The sequence below is a fragment of the Lissotriton helveticus genome, chromosome 3_1, assembly GCF_964261635.1.
Source record: "Lissotriton helveticus chromosome 3_1, aLisHel1.1, whole genome shotgun sequence".
Classification (NCBI taxonomy): domain Eukaryota; kingdom Metazoa; phylum Chordata; class Amphibia; order Caudata; family Salamandridae; genus Lissotriton; species Lissotriton helveticus.
Window position 1 is genome coordinate 414,817,597 of NC_136061.1, and position 20,945 is coordinate 414,838,541.

Sequence of the window (20,945 nt, forward strand, 5' to 3'; positions counted from 1 at the left end):
AGAGGAAGGTGACTGCAAGTAGCACCCCGGTGCTCACTGTGCATAGGCCGGCTTGAACCAGTTCCAGGGTCACTCCAGACCCTGTGCTGGGGAAAAGCCCGCCAAGGAAGTGGGTGTAACCACCCCCCTCCTAGTCCCACCCATAGGGCAGGACTTAGTCGCGTGCCAGCCCCTTTTTACAGGATAAAGGTAGAGACTGGCCCCCTTCCAAATCAGATCATCTTTGAATCCTGAAACTACTTTCTGCGAAAGGAACTCAAGACTTCTTCCTAAGATTTCTCCCTTGTGACTAAGGAGTAGTCACCCTGCATCCGCAGGCACCATCTAAGAACACTGCGGTCTGCTGCAAGTCCTTCCTCCGGAATCCGACTGCCCAGCTCGACGAGAACCGGCTTCCCTGGCACCTCTGACCTCTACCCACCTCTACAGCCCAGCTGAGAACCGTGGGTGCGACGAGACCTCAAGGGACCGGCCATCTGCAAGACTGCACGACTTCTTTCCAGCAAGCCCGCCGAGTGAATTCCTGGTGAGTGCTTTGGGGTCCGAGAAGCCCCCACCCTGAGCAGCTCCAGCACCGAAGAGCAGCCCCCCAGCATCTCCACGATCTGCGTGGGGCCCTTCTGCTTTCCGCTGCTCACCGCGTTGTTTGGCTACTAGCCCGTTGGCTTGTGGCCTCCCTGACGACGCCCGACGACATTTCTGCTGCTGGTCTGGTTGCTCCAGACTGGCCCTTGCTCCCTCCCAGAAGAGGAGCACCCCGGACCCTCCTGGTCCACTCAAGACGCCATTTTGAGTCCACCGCGTGGGCTTGAATTAGCCAAGGCTTGTTGCCCAATCCTGGGTAACTTCGACGCCAACGACTTCATCCTCCGTGGGACAGCTCGCACCTCCATCCTGGTCGCCGACAACGCCTCCTGGTCCGAGAGACTGCAGAGCCCAGCAGCGCCCACTCACCTGACTGCGGTGACTTCGCCCGGTGCCATCCTGGTGCCCACTTAATCACTGGCTAGTGATTCAAGAACTTGGTCCCCTCTGCTTTCAGGTTTCTTCTTCCTCGATCCAGGCTTGGATCCAACGAACTTTCCTTCACTGGTCGCCTGCCAGCAACTTTCTTCTTCCAGGCTCCTGGTCCGGCAACGAGATCCCCGACGTCTTTTCAGACCTATGCAGCTGCAGCCCCTGGGCTAGGTAACTTCGGCACTTCGGTGTCCCAGCATAGCCTCACTATCCTAGGGTCAGGATCCACTGTCGTTTTCTTCCTACCAGGTCGGGTTCGCCCGTGAACACTAACTTTGCCTTTTTCTAGCTTCCATAGACTTTGTCCCGCATCCCGCGTGAGAGTGCACACTCTGCACCCGAGTTCCCTAGGCCTCCTGCTAGTAATCTAAAAGTTCAGTAGTCCAGTCCTAGCGATCCCAAAGCCTCTGAGAATCGTTACTTACCTGCTAGTAATTCGCATTCCACTTTGAAAGTATATGGTTTTTCGTGCCCCTCGGGCATTCGTGTAACGTGCTAACTTAAAAGTATTTTCGTAAGAGTTTTGTTGTGTGCTTAGCACCCTGTCCTCATAAAGAGTACAGGGTTGTTGTGATTCTAATAAATACATTGTTTATTTTCATAACACTTGTGTGGTGTCCTTTCACTGGGTGTTCAAGGGGTAATGTGATGGTAAAACAGCTGGCTTAACACGCCCTCTAGAGTCTTAGCCTTAGACTGCTCGTATCCATGCTACTAGGATAGCTGGTCTATAAGGTTGACTTACAACCAATCATCAATAAGGGTTGTTTGGACTGATATATAGTGATCACTAGAATAGTGAGCACTGCACATCAGGCCAACTTCTCACATTGGTGAGCAGCGGTTGGGATTTGAGCTTGCTGTTGTTTTACCACACATGCCCTAAGAATATCTTGTGAAAGATCACTGTAGCGGTTACGGGAATAATGGGCAATACGCTAATTTTAGTAGTTCTGGGCTTTATTTTAGAATATAGTGTATCTGAGCTTTTCTGTCTATTGGTTCGGGCCGGTCTTGGAGAACGGCTCCTTGCTGCTTTCCTGATGCCGGAAGCTGAGGAGTCGACCCTTCGTCCTCGGTCGGGGCCCCGCCGAGGAAGGTCTCCGTCTACTTCCGTGGTGTTCTTCACTGGCCGTAACCGGGAAAACAAAAGGCAAGAGAACGGTGCATCAGTGTCTGTTCTGTGTTGTGGCTCACAGGGAGGGGAGTGAGGGACCAAACACACGTGAGATACTCTATTTCTAAATGCCGAGGTGAGGGTTCTTGTGCTCAGGGTAGGGGGGAGGACCACCAGGGAGAATGGGGACCCGGGTTTAGTCCGACGCTATGGTTTTACGAGTGACCCAACCCCGTAGCTTGTCACGCACCTGGTTAAGCCATACACCTCCCCCGGGTGTATGGCTGGGCGACTCGTGTTGTCGTTGGCCTCCTGGCGTTCCTTCCTTGCCGTCCTCCGTTCGGTCCTCTGGCTGTCTTCCCTCGGGCCCGGTCTTCCGTCGCACCGCTCCTCTTCTTGCTTCTCTCTCGTCTCTCCGCTCGTCCTCGGGATACACGTCCTTCCTTAGCTCCGCTCTGCTTCCGTCTTCCTCCTCGTCTCCTTCCTCGCTCTGGGTGAACAAGCACACCCTTGATTCGTCCATTCCGGCATATGAGGTTTCCGTGTCCTGTAGAGACTCCTCCCACTCCGAAGTCCATTCTGAATTAAAGGGCCAGTGTGTGGATTGCGTGTCTACCTCTGTTTCAACGTTCTGTGGAGATGAAGAAGTAGTGTTTAACATTTTACTAGTTACAATTCCTTTATATTCATTACTTCGAGGTGACCCTGCTGTGTTACAATCACATAAGTACTAAAGGTACATATAACTTAGCTTAGAATACTCTGAGTTCTACTGAACCAGCTGTTGTAGCTCCTAGGGCCTAGCACACCCTAAACTACAACTCTAGCAAGGGATCAGTAGGCAAACATATAGTGTAGGTAAGTGCACCACTTACACCTCACTAGAAAAGCATGTCGACTCAGGGGGACTCTACTGAGACTCCCCTGGTCAGTGTTGACCCTCCACAGGTCACTTCAAGATATGCAGCTCTCAATTTTCAGGAGATGAGGCAACTCTGTGTCTCCAGGAAACTGAAGCAGGGGTCTAACCCCACCCTTCCCTTTCTGATAGGTCTCTTAGAGACGTATGATGCCAGAAAGCTCTCTCAGTTACATGAGAGCATGCCAGCCTTAGAGGGAACCTCTGGGGATCCAGACCTCCCCAACACTGATTCAGCAGTTGAGGAGGAGGATGAGGAGGTACTCTCTGGGGATGAGGTAGACAAGGGTCTTGAGGTAGTCAGAAGGCTAACTAGGACCAACTTAGACTTACTTGGGCTAGGATCTGGGGGCCCCCCAGTACTAACCCGAAGTGGGCCTAACCTTGGAGTTAGGAGAGATAGATCTCTTTCTAGGGACTCCAATAGATCTCTGCACTCTAATGCCTCTTCTCAGGGGAGAAGGAATCCTCCACAGAGGAGATTTACTTCCCCTCAGAGAAAGGAGCATGAGGCTAGGATGAGACAAGCTGAACTGAGGATTGAAAGGGAAGAAATTGCCCTGGCCAAAGAGAAGCTTGCCCTGGCAAGAGAGCAGCAGATGAGTGGGCTAGCTCCCACTGGTGGCAGCAATCTCCCAAGAGATAGAGAGAAGGGTTTAGATACTAAACACCTGACTAAAATAGTGCCCCCCTTTAAGCAAGGGGATGACATCCAGAAATGGATGGCTGCTCTGGAGAGGGCCTGCACTGTGCAGAACATTCCCCAGAGTCAGTGGGCAGCTATACTGTGGCTCTCCTTTGATGGTAAAGGTAGAGATAAGCTCCTCACTACAAGAGTGGAGGATGCTAATGATTACCAGGTCCTGAAAAATGCACTGGTTGATGGGTTTGGCTTAACCACTGAGCAGTACAGGTTGCTGTTCAGAGACACCCAGAAAACTCAGTCTCAGGACTGGTCAGACTTTGTTGATTGTGCCACTAAGGCTTTGGAAGGCTGGCTACTGGGTAGCAAGGTTACTGACTTCACAGGATTGTATAATCTTATTATGAGAGAGCAAGTCTTAAATAATTGTCAGAACCAGTTATTACACCAGCACCTGGTAGACTCTGATCTGACCTCTCCACAAGAATTGGGTAAGAGGGCAGACAAATGGGTCAGAACCAGGATTAGGCCCAAGAACCAAGGTGGTGACCAGAAAAAGGAATCAACCAAGCCTCAAGAGAAGGGTGGGAATAAATCTACAGATCAAGCCGCATCAGGGCCCCAAAAATCCTCTGAGGGGGGTGGGTCCCAGAATCCTTCCAACAACCAGAAGAAACCTTATTGTTATCCCTGTAAACAGGTGGGTCATTTAAAAACTGACAGCAGTTGCCCCAAGAATAACAATAAGGAAAACATACCCCCAAGTAACATTCCCAAACCTCCTGTTACTACTAGTAGTAATCCCCCAGGTGGTGGGAGTGCCCCCAAGAATTTGGGTGCATTTACTTTGGGAGTTCCTGGGGACTCTGGCCTAACCAGGTCCCCAAACTTAGACACTCTTGTCTGTGAGACTGGCATGGGGTTTGCCAACTTCACAACTTGTCCCAACACTTTGGGCAAGTACAGACAGGAGCCCCTCATCAATGGTATAAAAGTTGAGGCCTATAGAGATACAGGGGCTAGCATCACTATGGTGACTGAGAGTCTAGTCCCCTCAAGGCAACTTTTACCTGGTGCCACATACCAGGTGACCAATATTGATGGAGTGCAGAGAGATCATCCCATGGCAGTGGTCAATCTCAGCTGGGGAGGTGTCACTGGCCACAAGAGAGTGGCAGTGTCACCAAACTTGCCTGTAGATTGCCTACTGGGGAATGATTTAGAGCTCTCAGCCTGGGCTGAAGTAGAGCAAGAAACCCATTCTAGAATGGTAAACATCCATGGTAAGGTTAGTGGGGCAGTGGTAGCCACAGCCCCAGTCCAAGATATCCTCCCTGAACAGGTCAGGAGGGTTGTGCCAGTCACAACCCAATCTCAGACAACTTCCTTCCCAGAACAGGTTGTCAAGGCTGTCATGGTAACAGCCCACACCCAAACTGAGCCCCCTCCTGAAAAGGTTGGGAGAGTTGTGATGGCCACAGCTCAAACTCAGACAGATGATAGTGTTGTGAAGCCTGAAACTATGGATCACTCCACTCAGACAGAGAGCATTGAGGAGGAAGAGAAATCTCCCTCCCACCAGACTTTAGGAACAGATCAGCCTCCTCAGGGAACTGATCTGACCCCTTGTGAAGCAACTGCCACAGAGGTAGTCAGGCCTAGCCTGGCAGAACCCCTGATGTCAGTGGACCCTTCCAAGGTGGGACCCAGTCTGGAGCAGGTAACCTGCCCCTCTCTACCCTGCCTCAGTCAGCCCAGGGCTGTAGAGGTCAGGGAGGCCAGTGTTGGACCCCAAAGGGCCCCCTGTCCAAAAGAATTTCCCAATCAGCAGATTAAGGGCACTGAAGCTAGTAGTCCTAGCCAAGTGAAAATAAAACATACTCCTGAGGGATCCCCCTTAAAATTAGTTAGGGACCTCCCACAGATGGACACTGTTGGGCACAGCCAAACTTGGGACCTGAGGGCCCCAGACCTGACCTGTCCCTCCAGTAAGCCAAACAGAGGGACCCAACCTCCAGCTGTAGGTAGCCAGAGGTTGACCCTGAGAGCCCAAAACAACTCAGTCTTGGAAAGAAAGGCCTATATGGTGGAAAATGATTGGAGGAAGCTGAGCCCACAATTAGTGGAGCTTCACTTCAGTACTCCATTTCAGCACCAGCCTTTTTCTTTGACAAAACACACCACAGGTAGAGATTCCCTATGGTGGAGACCCTCAGACACCCTTAGGGTGAGGGATTGCTTAGTGGACCATGACATAGGGGGTAACCATGCCAGTGCTGGTACTTCCTTAAATGGCCACTTAGGCAATATAGGCTTACCTGGACAAGGATAGCCTTATCTCCTTTCGTTTGGGGGGGGGTTATGTAGGAAGGTTGACCCCTGACTATGGTTGCCCCCAACTTTTTTGCCTGGTGTTTTGCTGGTTTTCTGACTTAGTTGACCTGGGGCCCTGCTATTCAGGACCCCAGGCCTACTGCTCTCTCTGTAAAATGGATTCCATGTACCTTAGGTACCTATCTAAATTGGATACTGGGCCCTCTCCAAGTCCCTGTACCCAGGGCTGAGGTGTACCCAGAAGTCTCCCAGGGGCTGAAGCATGTATTATGCCACCCCTGGATTGACTAACTAAAACTGACACAACTGGCTGCACGACAGCTGGGGCAAGGTGGTGTACTCACCCTTTGCTTTAGATATAGTATACCTATATCTAACCCTAAAATGGACACACAGATCTCCTATCAGTCACTCCTATGGCAGGCCTTAACAATCCTGAAGGCAGAGTGCTTGGAATCGTGTGAGATGGTGCTCTGGCATGAGCTGAGCCTGTCTGCGGCTTTCGGGATCTATCCCTTAGCCGTTTCCATGATATCGCATACCATATACTCTTAAGTGCATTATAATCCTCGCGGTTATGTGCCAACTCTGGTATCGCTTTATCAAAACATGTCGAGTAAGGTGTCATACGAATTGGAATACTAACCCCTCGCCAATTCTGGCGACGGGGTTAGCATTCCACCCTTCTAGAGGGACACGACATGCCGGTAACCTATAACCCGGTTAAAAGTCAGACAGAGCCTTAGCATCCACAAAATGGATGCTGCCACCGAGACACAAGTCTGCCCTCCTGCTGCTGGGAGTCCTCCCAGAGCAGGAGACAAGGACAAAGGGTTTCCTGCCAGGGGCGGTGCCAGCACCGTCCCAGACAGGGTTTTGTGTATTGTAGGTAGGCAGGGCTTTAGAGGAAGGTGACTGCAAGTAGCACCCCGGTGCTCACTGTGCATAGGCCGGCTTGAACCAGTTCCAGGGTCACTCCAGACCCTGTGCTGGGGAAAAGCCCGCCAAGGAAGTGGGTGTAACCACCCCCCTCCTAGTCCCACCCATAGGGCAGGACTTAGTCGCGTGCCAGCCCCTTTTTACAGGATAAAGGTAGAGACTGGCCCCCTTCCAAATCAGATCATCTTTGAATCCTGAAACTACTTTCTGCGAAAGGAACTCAAGACTTCTTCCTAAGATTTCTCCCTTGTGACTAAGGAGTAGTCACCCTGCATCCGCAGGCACCATCTAAGAACACTGCGGTCTGCTGCAAGTCCTTCCTCCGGAATCCGACTGCCCAGCTCGACGAGAACCGGCTTCCCTGGCACCTCTGACCTCTACCCACCTCTACAGCCCAGCTGAGAACCGTGGGTGCGACGAGACCTCAAGGGACCGGCCATCTGCAAGACTGCACGACTTCTTTCCAGCAAGCCCGCCGAGTGAATTCCTGGTGAGTGCTTTGGGGTCCGAGAAGCCCCCACCCTGAGCAGCTCCAGCACCGAAGAGCAGCCCCCCAGCATCTCCACGATCTGCGTGGGGCCCTTCTGCTTTCCGCTGCTCACCGCGTTGTTTGGCTACTAGCCCGTTGGCTTGTGGCCTCCCTGACGACGCCCGACGACATTTCTGCTGCTGGTCTGGTTGCTCCAGACTGGCCCTTGCTCCCTCCCAGAAGAGGAGCACCCCGGACCCTCCTGGTCCACTCAAGACGCCATTTTGAGTCCACCGCGTGGGCTTGAATTAGCCAAGGCTTGTTGCCCAATCCTGGGTAACTTCGACGCCAACGACTTCATCCTCCGTGGGACAGCTCGCACCTCCATCCTGGTCGCCGACAACGCCTCCTGGTCCGAGAGACTGCAGAGCCCAGCAGCGCCCACTCACCTGACTGCGGTGACTTCGCCCGGTGCCATCCTGGTGCCCACTTAATCACTGGCTAGTGATTCAAGAACTTGGTCCCCTCTGCTTTCAGGTTTCTTCTTCCTCGATCCAGGCTTGGATCCAACGAACTTTCCTTCACTGGTCGCCTGCCAGCAACTTTCTTCTTCCAGGCTCCTGGTCCGGCAACGAGATCCCCGACGTCTTTTCAGACCTATGCAGCTGCAGCCCCTGGGCTAGGTAACTTCGGCACTTCGGTGTCCCAGCATAGCCTCACTATCCTAGGGTCAGGATCCACTGTAGTTTTCTTCCTACCAGGTCGGGTTCGCCCGTGAACACTAACTTTGCCTTTTTCTAGCTTCCATAGACTTTGTCCCGCATCCCGCGTGAGAGTGCACACTCTGCACCCGAGTTCCCTAGGCCTCCTGCTAGTAATCTAAAAGTTCAGTAGTCCAGTCCTAGCGATCCCAAAGCCTCTGAGAATCGTTACTTACCTGCTAGTAATTCGCATTCCACTTTGAAAGTATATGGTTTTTCGTGCCCCTCGGGCATTCGTGTAACGTGCTAACTTAAAAGTATTTTCGTAAGAGTTTTGTTGTGTGCTTAGCACCCTGTCCTCATAAAGAGTACAGGGTTGTTGTGATTCTAATAAATACATTGTTTATTTTCATAACACTTGTGTGGTGTCCTTTCACTGGGTGTTCAAGGGGTAATGTGATGGTAAAACAGCTGGCTTAACACGCCCTCTAGAGTCTTAGCCTTAGACTGCTCGTATCCATGCTACTAGGATAGCTGGTCTATAAGGTTGACTTACAACCAATCATCAATAAGGGTTGTTTGGACTGATATATAGTGATCACTAGAATAGTGAGCACTGCACATCAGGCCAACTTCTCACAGGACTCCTAAGAGGTGCCCCCTGAAATCTACAAGGCTATAGTTTTCTGGCTGACTGGTATAGTCCAGCCTGCCACCACAGATCAGTTTCTGACCCCCCTCCTCCCCTGCTTTTGCAGGTGGTAAACCCCGGACTCTGAGGATAAACAGTGGCTGCTCCAAAGAAGATGCTTACACTTCCTCCAGCAGGATGGCTAGTGATTTAGCATATCTGACCCAAGTCCCTGCCGTCTTTGATATGTGTCCCCCAGAGTCTCCCATACTCTGGTTTACCAAACAGCTGACCCCGCCCTCATTGGCACTGCAGGAACCCAGGATGAGGTTTTCCATGTTCTCGGGGTAAGTCCCAGCTCCCCAGCGAGTTATTAGACGCTAGACCCTCAAGGAGCTTTCCAGCACCAGTAGCCGGGGTACAATACCCCTTTCATCAGCCAAGACTTGTTGGTGATCCAATCTGGAACCGACCGTCTTGCATCCAGCTAACTAGAGACGTCAGTACCGCGGAAGCCATCGCCCAGAGTGGCCCAGCTGTCCTGTTGTGCCCCATCTCTAGATCATCACCTGAACCAAGTGTCTGACTGCCATGACCTGACATCTCAAAGCACCTCTGCACCCAAGCCCCATAACGTATCAAAGTAAACAGATTGTAGACCTGAACCCACTACTCAATTCCCCCCCCACCCCGCCCAGTACCCACCTGCAGCCTCTTTCTGCGGGCCAACTGAAACAAAGTATTTCTGATCGCCGGGACAAAGACCACTGTACACATACCCCACAGCCGGAGTCCCGATCAACTGACTGTGCATTCTGGCTCCACAGATCCTAAAGACCCGAGCCCCTCTGAGTTTGAACCCAAGCACCCCTTCCCTCTCCCCCTTAAAGCCAAGTTGGTTGGCGTGTCAGTTTGGTATGTCAGCGTTATGTAAGGAGCTTCCGATTATTAGTCAATTGGTAAATGTCATTAGATTGTCAGATTAACTTTGTACCCTTTTGCTTGAAAAAACCAACACTATTGATGTAGTTTTTTTTTTAATCTGCCTAAACTGTGACTTTCTTGGATCTCAGAATTTATTTTTTTCCATGTATGGCCGAAGTGAAGTGAAGTGTACCATGATGGATATCTCTAAGACCCAAATGTGATCCTGAAGAAAGTGGTCTGTGATGACTGACTGAAATTGCTTGCAGTTTCAGTCACTACCTCATTGGAGACCCTCCAATATTGTTCGGTTACATCTGATCTCTCCTAGCATTTTCCGCTTTAAAGGGGTTTATCATTTTCTTTATTATCCAGCTTATTACAAAGTCAGTGCTTTAAATCTATGAGGATTACAACTCTTTGAATAATGTGTTAAATCTGGTCTAAAATGCACAGTAGTTTACTTAGAATTTTGAGGTGATTGGAGTTGGAAATTGATATCTTTTTCTGTCCATGCAAACAGATCTCACGCATGTTAGCATCAAAAACTGCCCTTGCGATCAGATACGATGCTCTGGGTGAGGACACTAATGCAGAAATGGGAGTTGAAAACCGGGCAAAACTGGAGCTTCGGCTGCGACGCTTGGAGGATAAATCGGTATGTAAATTACTGTTCTAGTTGTAATACTTTAATAATCACTGAAAAGCAGTCATGTATGCTCATTTAGTTTCAGCCACTGATCCGAGACAGTGTTTAAATATTTAGCTCAAATTCTCACATTTGTATTATGTTCTGCATGCAAAGTGTGAATGCTTTACTTTATTATGCCACTTTAATTTTATGATGAGCCTTTCTTTGATTTCTCTTACTCCTCCTCTTTCAGATAAAGCGAATAAGTGGCACAGGAAAAGCCTTGGCTAGAGCTGAAAAATACCAGTTCAAGAGGTGGGTTATTTTCCAGGCAGCACAATTCAATTTAATTATCATTTCATAAGTACAGATTCAGGTATTTCACATTGCTGAAGCCTACCAGTATACGCACACAGCGTACATATTGCTTTCACCTCCATCACACCCTACCCGTACAACCGCCACCCCCACTAACCCCCAAGTGGAGTATCTCTTGAATTTGTCTTGTTTAAGTATGTTCTCCAGGGTTTCTGCTATTTGTTTTTTTGAAGCATTTTTATTTTCCCCAAAAATTCCCTCGCTGTAACTTGTATTTGCAGGAGATAAAAATTGTTGTCACTCCTGTTAATCTATGCTGCCATGCCCTACCACCACACTTTTTTTGTGTATTGAGTAAAGAACTGATAAACGAAATGTGCACATTTTATCTGAGCCCCAGGTCTTTATTCTGGGCCACCTTCCATCTTTTGCGCACTGTCTTCCAAACATGTTCCAGCCTTATGTAAATCGGCCTTGTTTTTGCGGTGGATCTGGGGCACACTTTCTCCAGGCTTTTGTTGCACCAGATACACCAAATCTGCAGGCTGAGAGCAATACAGTAAAATCAAAGAAAAGGTGCAGGAAATGGCACATTGGCAGTGCAGATGTCTTTGGTCAAGTTGGCTGTATATAAGGAAATTGAATAGAACTGTGAAATTGATAACAGGCGCAAGTAAACATGAAAAGCTGAAAGTGCTCACCCGACTGCAAGATAAGGCTGAAAAATGGGCAAGAAATTGATGGGTAGTAAATAAAAATTATAAGAGGAGAAAAATCACGGTGTAAGTGCTGGGAGAATGAATCGGAGTATCAAACAGTAAAACTGTAATGTGAGAATAAGAGTAGAAGTTGGGTTTTTCAGGAAAGACCATCTGCAGTGACCCAAATAACAATACCAAAAAGACAGCCCAGTACCCGCAAATCCATGTCCGAACAGACCATTATTCCTAGCCTGTTTCACCATGAAAATGGTCTAAGAAGATTTGCGGGCCTTCATCTCCCATTCAAACCCCAAACTCCACTAAATTGCGAGGGGATGTGGCTTTTGGTCAGTGCTGCCAGGAACCATGTTATAGTCCCAGCGACTGCTCAACGTCCTGTAATTCTTGGCCACCCGCTTAATCTCCTGTAACCCCCAAAAGAAATAAATCCTACCTTGTGTACTGTAACAGTCTGGGTTCCTGTGTCAAGTGCTTTGAGTTTGCACTATATCTGTGTGTGTATGTATGTATGTGTATATATGTATATGTATATATATATGTATATATATATATATGTGTGTGTGTATATATATGTTCGAGGCATATGAACTGCAGATCTCACACTTCGCATTAGATTGCCATGTGGTTTTGGGCTCGGATTATTGCATCATGTTGTCTTAGAAGGGAAACATCCTAAACCACCATGTTTCAAGAACGGCTCACCTGAACAACGAAGATTGAACAACGAAGAAGGCTGAACCACGAAGGAAACATCCACGAATGAAGGAACAACGCAGGATGGAACCACGACTTTTAGAACACCGGAGCATGCTAGGAAACCGTTTAAAAGGGTAAATGGGGAGGAGCCAAGCTCGCGAGCGTAATGGTCGCCTTTTAGCTCGGCTCCCGCAGCCCTCCGGCCTGATCATGTATCCTGTATAATAACCTGTCCGGAGACGACACATTATCGGACAATCGGAAACGGAACACCTCGCTGGTACTCACCATTTGGCCCGGAGGTCTCGACGTGCAGCGGCTCCGAAGTTGTGCCCTCCGCAAGACCGGGGCCTCCGTGGAACCTAGACCGGGACCTAGCCTGTGGGGTCCGACGACTGTCGGCCCCGGTCGGGAGAGTGAACCAATGATGAGAGCCGTTGTGCGAAAATCCCGGCGATCCTGATCCGGGCCTGCCCTGGTGACCGCGCGGCTGATGTGGGTGAGATGCACCGGGGACTGATTCTGTGAAGGGGTCCTCCCCCCGCCGCTACTTTGACCGGCGGCCCTGGACCTCTGCGCCCGGACTCTGCTTGTTGGGGGCACCGGTGCTGGTGTAGGCGGAGACCCGCATTGGGCGGACATCCTTTCGGCACCAAGGCTGCCATTGCTGGGAACCCCCTGAAGCTCTGTGAAGTCCTACATTTTTTAACTGTTTTTTGGGGGTCGCGGAGGGCGGCGACTGGGCTGACTTCGCGAAATGGCGGCCGACCCTCTGAAACATGAATCGCCTTGTGGCGTCGGGCTTGGGTTGCCTAATTGCGCGGGGGTCCGGTCTAGTGAGCGTGAGCTTACGGTCAGAGATATCCTGGAAGCTCTGAGAGCCCTGCGCGCATCCCTGACCCCCGATGTCCCTGTGAGTCCGCCACGATCTGCCGCCATTTTGAGCAGCCGTTTCTTCTTGCCGCCCTCTTGTTTCAGTGACACCATTGCCTCGCCCCCCTCTGTGGCCGCAAGTGTTGCTGCCGCTGATCGAAGATCATTGTGTGCGCCGGTGACTTTGGAGCTCCCTGTTTTTCGAGGTTCTGACCCCGGGGACTTGGACATTGTGCCGCGGCCCTGTTCGGCTCGGATGCCTAGAAATATTGGTGGACTGCCGCCTGCACCTGCTCCGATGGCTTCACCTTTGTTTACTACGGAGACCCCCTTGCCTTCCCAAGCGGCGAAACTGAACTCCTGTTCTTCATCACCCGTGCTGCGATTGCTGATGCATTTAAACTCTCTGCTCGGACTTTTGCTCACTTGCGGACTGATTTACCCCCCACGTCTACATGGTAGTCAACATTTTTTTCGATTGTGTGCTGGTTTTGTATTGAATATCTCATTCTACACTGTCATGTGGTGGGTGGGATTTGTGGTTCGGAAGGGATGGGGGTGATATGCACGACTCCTGGTTGATTATTGGTATACGACTTAGTGGCGCAGTTGTTTGTACCCATAGAGCGGTGGGTAGTCCCCTCCTCTGTAAGTTTTATGGCGCTTGATGGGGTGTCGTCCTGGTCTGTTTTTGTTGCGATTGTTTGGTTGGGCGGAGGGCGGCGGCCGACCATATTGATTTCTGTTCTTATGCTCCTCCCTCCTGTTCTTTATTTTTGTTTCTGTTTCTTTTTTTCTCGTTCTTCTCTCTTCTTTCTTGCTATATTTCGGGTTCTGGTTTAGGGCGACAGGCACGCTGTCTGAAGGGTAGGCCATAGCCTTCTACAGGGGTGCAGGGTGGGATGGGTGGGTTGGGTTCTATTTGTTGTTTGTTTTATGGTTCTATGGCCCTTTTGTATCTCTTTATAGTAATGTCGCGTCTGTCCCTGCCTCCCGTGGTGTGTTCGGGGTGAGGTGTGTGGCATCGTTAACCCTCCTTTTATGGTTCGGTTGCATTTCTTCTCGATTGCTGTACCCTCACTGGTGCTGATACTCCTGTTTTCTCCTGTACTCCCGCCACGGGACGCCTGTGTCTGCGTGTCTTCTTTCTTTCGTTTTTGTATTTCATTTCTTTTTTTATTGTTCCGTCTTGTTCTCCTCCCCTCCCCCTCTTCTCCCCCCCCCCCCCTTCCCCCTCCTTTCCTCGCCCCCGTCCCCCTCCCTCCATTTTCCTAGAGGTCACTATGACGGGTTAGTTTTGATGTAATATTTCTCCGGTCCCTCTGTTCTGGCTTAGCTGTGGTTTGGGTGGTGGGCATGTAACGATGATACTGTTCAAGTGTCGATTATGTCTAAATTATCCCGATCTTCCGGTGTGAATTGTGTTACCTCTCCTGTATTGTGGCCCCATACCCCCTTATTGTCGCTGAGGCTGGTTCTGGGACTTCGGACGTCTCTACATTGAAAGTGAGCCTGTCATATGCCTTATCCCCATATTATAAAATTAACCTTTTTTGCTCCTGTGTCTTGGCCCTCTGGTTCCTAGGTATATTCTCCCTTTTTACGATTGTATTGCCTCTGCTTCTTGCTGCTTGACTCTGTAATGTTTGCCTTGGAACTTCTGATTGTTTTACGTATTGAGGCCGGCCGATTTGGTTGTAGGCCTAGACTTGTATATCCTTTTGACACTAATAAAGGTTTAAAAAAAAAAAAATGGGGGGTGTGGGGGGACCCCCCCCACAAATACGATAAAAAAAATATATATATATATAGCTTGAAAAATACGTGAAGATAAAAATCGAAACAAATAGGTTATTTAAGAAATTAGTTCACAAAAATTACCAGTTTGTCAGATGGCAGTGTTGCTTTAATTTAAAAACGAACAGCATATGATCAGTGTGCTCGTTTTTTGAAAACCGACGTAAAATTGTATTCTAGAAAAAAATGGCATTAAAACTAATTTTTTCGTGGTTTATGGAGTAGTGGTTTAAAAAGTAGTGGTTAAGTAATGGTCGTGGTTTAGCCATCGTTGATGCAGAAGTCGTGGTTTAGGCAGTAGTTGTAAAGTCATACAACTGTCTTAGAAGTCTTTGTAGTCACGAGATAAGTGACTCCTCCCTTGGACCATAGTACGCTTGGGCATCAACTCCATCCTGAGATTGTTTTTTTCCGCCATTGGTTTATGAAGTAACTTTGTGCTCCGAAATTTACTTTCCTAAGTAGTTCGACGCAAAAAACTTCCTTAAAATCTTCAAATTAAATTCTAAGCATCTTGACCTTCGACTCGACTTCATCAACTCTATTCCGGTCGTTGACGCGGGCTGTTGGGCCGATTCACGCCGTGAGGCCTAGAGCTCATGGAAAGGACACCATTCAAGAAATGCCCCCGGTGTGCAGCAAAATTCCCGCACAGTGACCATCACAAGGTCTTCAACCTGTGCTTATCACTGGAACACAAGTCCAGCTGTCCAGCCTGTGCATCCTTTTGATCGAAGAAGACCAGTTGAGATCGAAGAGCAGCTCGTTGACACATCATGCAAAAATCCGCTCTGGAACCGGGGGACATCTTCGATGAAGGCCCAGATGTCCCAGAAGAAGATTCAGAAGAACTGGAAATCGTGTCGGAGGCAGATGACTCTATCACTCCGGGTGAAAGACTGAGTACTACTGCCCCTACTCACCCCCACCTCCCCCTCCAAAATCAAAGGCAATGGTCAACACTCAGCCTGCTGGACCCAGTCGCGACCGAAAACTTACTTTAAGAGCCCCGCCTTCGAGCCCGGCTCTGTAGAAAATCGAAAGGCCTTCTGGTAGGTCAGGACCGAGCAAACCGCACGTCCTAATCCCACCAGCACCTTCGGCACCGAAACCAAAAGAACTGTTTCGATACTGTCGATTTAGAAAGACAACCCGGGCCCGAAGAACTCCCAAGCCCATACATAAACCGGCTTCGGACTCTTCCATACTGAAACTTTCAGCTTCGGAACCAAAACCCTCGGAGCCAAAAGCTACGCCAAAGGGCTATCACGCCTCCTAAGGTTAAAGACCAAGACCAACACCAACCCTGCTCGGAACCGAAAAAATCCGGTTCCTGAGGCAGAGGAGCTTTTTTTATCCAGATCCCACTGATCCTAAGCAGACCAAGATCTATATTGATCCAAAGACGGGACATGTCACCACTAGACCATATAGAAAGAGGAAGTTAGACACAGCACCTGTTCCTCTAGTGCCTGTGAAGGGCTCTGCCACATCACCTATGCACCCTACTTCTCCTATACTTCCTGCTAACCCACTTCCTCTACCTAAACCTATTACACCTCCAACTTCACCACAAACACCTACACATAAAGATGATGATGATGACATGGCGGCAGGGGGTGACCCAGATGAACCTTTCATGTACCCAACTAACCCACCGGATTGCGAGTACCCTGTCCCACAAGACATACCGGACATCCCAAGTCCACATACATACCCCTCAAAACCATCTCCTCCAGAAGACCATATTGGTTTTGGACACTTAATAGGGCTGCCATGTATCATGGTGTCACAATGCACTCAGACGAGGCAGAAGAGGACTTTTTTTATAGATGTTTTCGGACAGTCCCAAAAGTCAGTACAAATATTACCCATGATTAAAGGAGTCATTAAGCATGCCTCCGAAGTGTTTAAAGATCCCATACGTGCCAGGATTCTAAACCCCAGAATAGAAAAGTATAGGCCTGCCCCTGCATATCCTGCCTACATTAAGGGACAGCTGTCCTTAGATTCTCTGGTCGTTTCCAATGCTAGAAAGTGCGCTAACTCCCAAACATCAGGAGAAGCGCCACCTCCTGTCCAAGCTGCTAGACGCTTCTGGTAAAAGAATAGCTGCCCAAGCAATACTGGTGCATAGCTAACACCCAAGCACTGCTCGCAAGATATGACCGAGCCCATTACGACCAGTTAGAAACCCCACTACAATATTTGCCTGACCAATATAAAATGCAAGCAAATGATCTAATCCAAGAGGTAATCTAATTTCAAATGCATCAGTAAAATGTGCACTTGATTCAGCAGACGCTGCTTCTCAAGCAATAAATACCAGTGAGCTCCTCAGACACCACGCATGGTTACGCATCTCTGGTTTTAAGCAGGAGGTACAGACTACTATCCTTAATCAGTCATTTAACCAACAACAACTTTTTGGCCCGGCTGTGGACACTGCACTAGAAAAATTGAGACACTGAGACTGCCAAATACATGGGAGCTTTGCAGTCCCCATAAACACTGCTCCTTTTGTCGCTCCTTTTACAGAGGAGCCTCCAAACAAATTGGAGCAGACAACTCCTCTTCCTTTAAAGCCGCTATACAAACATCCCACAATAGAGGATATTTTAGAGGCTGATGCAGAGGAAACTGCAATAAAGGAAGAGGTCGAGGTAACCACACCAATCGTACCTTTCCTGCCACAAAACATTGACCTTCTTTCTCTCGCCCCACAACATCCCACTCCAGTCGGGGGGAGATTAGCACAGTTCCTACCTGTCTGGAATTCCATCACAACAGACAAGTGGGTGAGACCAATTCTGTAGTAGGGGATCTCTGTGTATAGTCATAATCTAGTGAATAGTCCCGCCCATGTGCGTGGACCCCGGAGCAATCAAAAATAATCTTAGTGTCAAAAATGCAGAAATGCATAGACACTTAAGAGAGAATTTAAAGACAGATAATGCAGCCTAAAAAGGCTAAACTGTCCAGTACTTCAACTAGAAATTCCACCATAAAATCCACAAAACCGCAAAAGCCTGTACAGATTTCCATTGCTTTAACAGCAAACTCCCTCAGGAATGATAGAGAGAAGAACCTGGACAGACAAGCCCCATAGGCTGCCATTATGTGGCTCAGAACAGGATACTGTGCCTTTAAGAGAATCTTCCAGAACCTTCTCCCAGTATCCCAGAATGCATAGCAGGTCCAACTTACTTTCAGTTCTTTTTTCCGGCTCCTGCGAGCAGGAGCCTGGAGCATTGAGCTCTCCCTTTTCTAGGGTTTTGTTGGTGTTTTTTCACTAAATTCGATTTTGTGTACTTTTAAAGTACTCTGGTGACTTTCTTCTTGGTTTTCTGCACCCTTTTGTTGTCCATAATGCCTGCATTATTTGACAAATGCCCGGAGTGCTCCAGGAAGAAGGCCAAGTCAGATCCCCATGAGGTGTGTATCCTCTGCCTTCCCTCTTCCCACATCCCAGAGGCGTGTGAGATCTGTAAAGGTTTCTCTGGCAGGACCCTGAAGGACAGGAGGAAGATCAGACTTCAGGGCCTTGAAGAGAGAAGACTGAAGGCTCAAGGTGGGTCTGGAGGGGCTTCTACTGCCCATGCTGAGGCCTCTGGGGGTCTCCCCAGGGGCAGGAAGTCCAGCAGACGTCCACTGTCTCCGTCTGGGTCAGTTGCACTGACCACGACGTCGAGAGGAAGGTCCACGGCCAGTTCCCGGTCTCCCCAGGGCTCTGGGTCGAGAAAACGTCGCCCGTCGACGTCAAGGGACTTACACAGGCCGCCGTCGAACCCAGTGTCGGTTTCTTCGGCGTAGAGTGGACGGCGTCGAAGGACCCGGCGTCGGCGCTCGCCGTCGAGGCGACTTCGCCGTCAAGGGCGAGGACATCGTCGTCGAGGTCGCCGTCGAAGCGGACAAGGTCGCCGTCGAGGCAGAAGAGGTCTCCAGCGCAGAAGAAGTCGACGTCGAGGCGATCGAAGCGGTCGCCGTCGAGGTATAGAGGATCGTCCATCTGGTCAGGATCTACGTCGAGGCATTGAAGCCGGTCGACGCCGAGGCGTGTGAAACGGTCGACGCCGAAGAGCCGCTTGACGTCGAGGGGACCACGTTCGACGTCTGGACACCGGTCTTGGACGTCGGGGGGTCGTAAGGACAGGCCGAGGACTGTGGGGGGCTCCCCTCAGTCAGGAAAGGATGGTGGGTCGCCGGGAACGGTGTACTCGGGTGTATACCCCGAGGAAGACTATTACACCTCCTCCTCCTCCTCCTTTGCCTAGAGGTCCTCCTCCGAGGGCTCCAACCCCTCCTCCATTGCCTCCTCTACCTGCTCTTCCGTCAGGACCACAGGCCCCTGTGCCTGGTGCTCCTCCTCCGGTTCCACCGAGATCGGTGTCAATGCCCAGACTTCCGACACCTCCGAAGAAGACTCCTAAGTCGAAGGTTCCTCCTAAGCCCAAGACGTCCGTCCCGGGGAAGCCGGTGGAGCGTCCCAGACCCAGGAGATCCCAAGACGTCCGTCCCTGGGAAGCCGGCGGAGCGTCCCAGACCCAGGAGATTGAGGTCGCGCTCAGGGAGGAGAGACAGATCTAGGAGTAGACACGGATCCTCCTCTAGATCCAGACATCGCCATAGGAGGCATAGGTCCAGGTCCCGTTCGACCTCTAGGACCCGTTCGTATTCACCTACTTTGTCGGATTCACCGGAGACGAGGGTGTCTCCGATAAATGACATTGGCACGTTCCAGGAGGTTCCCCTGAGGGGGGCGGCGAAGTTGGGGGATCAAGGTGACGGCCCCTACGCCGACGACTTCTGTGATCTTCGAGACTTTGCACAAGAAGCACCTGTCTCGCCCCCTACTGCCTGTGGTGCCAGGACTGGTTGAGCCTGCTGAACAGCTCTTCTTTACGCCGGCGGTGGTGAAAGCCGCTCCCTCCAGGCTTGTCAAGAAGTACAGGGCGCCAGAGTCGGACCCGGCCTTCTTACGGATTGACCCAGTGCCTGATTCGGTGATTGTGACGGCGGCTAGGAAACTACATGCTACCTCCCCGTCCTCCACTGTGCCTCCGGATAAGGAGAGCCGCTGGATTGACTCAGCTGGAAGAAAGGCGTGTGGGACGTCTTCCATGACGATGAAGGCCTCCAGCGACTCTGCGTTGCTGGGGCGGTACGACCGTGCGCTGTGGGATTCCATGGAACAGTTTGCGGACCTTGTCCCGCGGGACAGGAAAGAGGACTTCATGGAGATCGTCCAGGAAGGGATGCAAGTTTCGAACCAAGCCATCAGCGCCGCGGCGGATATCTCCCTGTTGGCCGCACATGGTTACTGCCACGGTATCAATCCGAGACGCCATGCTTGGCTCTGGCTGACGTCGCTCAAGCCTGAAGCGCAACAGCGAGTGGCAAATCTGCCGTTTTCCGGCGACACCCTCTTCGGGAAACATGCAGATGACGAAATGGCCAGGATGAAGGCCGAGGCTGAAACCCTGACGGCCGTGGGCTTGGAGAAGCCCAAAGACAAGAAACCTTTCCGCCAGTTCCAACGACGGTTCGGGTTGCAGGGTAGAGGAAGGGGACAGTCTTCTGGGCAACAGCAGCAGCAGCAGCAACAGCAGCAATACAGAAGACCCTTCCAGAAACGTCAGAGGGGTAGAGGTGGACAGCAGTCCTCTACCGCGAACAAGGGCCCGGCTGGGTCTCGACCCTGAGCGGTTACTTCCCCTTCGTCCGTTACCCGCTCCGGTGGGGGGGAAGCGTTCAATTTTTTCTGGCAGAGTGGAGAAAAATTACTCCGGACAAGTGGGTGCTGAATATTGTTTGCAATGGATAGTCTTCGGTTCATCAGCCCTCCTCCATCGATTCCTCCGGTCAGCACGCAGTATCAACTGCGCGAGCTCCAGGCGGAGGCCGACATTCTTTTAAGGAAAAGGGCGATAGAAGAGGTACCTCTGTCTCAAAGAGGAAGAGGTCTGTACTCCCGGTTCTTTCTGGTCAAGAACGAGTTTTGCAGCGTGAATCTTTCTGGATTCACTATGCTGTGCATTATTCCGCGGTCTTGTGGTTGGGTCCGGATTCGTAGTCTTCTTTTTTTTTTTTTTTTTTTCTTAGCCCAGGTGGGCGTCGGCGTCACACCCCCATGGGTGTATTTCCGGTGACGTCGGCATGCTTCCTGCGGACGCTCCCACTCTTGGGCGCCATCTTCAGATTCTTTTTTTCCGCG

The 20,945-nt window shown here is 50.5% G+C and overlaps 1 protein-coding gene across 1 annotated transcript in view; it reads left to right on the plus strand.

The window, feature by feature from the left end:
* NOP58 (NOP58 ribonucleoprotein) overlaps positions 1-20,945 on the plus strand; it is a 130,460-nt gene that overhangs the window by 83,852 nt on the left and 25,663 nt on the right. Inside the window, exons 11-12 of the mRNA XM_078680229.1 lie at positions 10,218-10,352; positions 10,579-10,640. Coding sequence (XP_078536355.1) covers positions 10,218-10,352; positions 10,579-10,640 — 197 coding nt within the window. The remainder of the gene's footprint in view (positions 1-10,217; positions 10,353-10,578; positions 10,641-20,945) is intronic.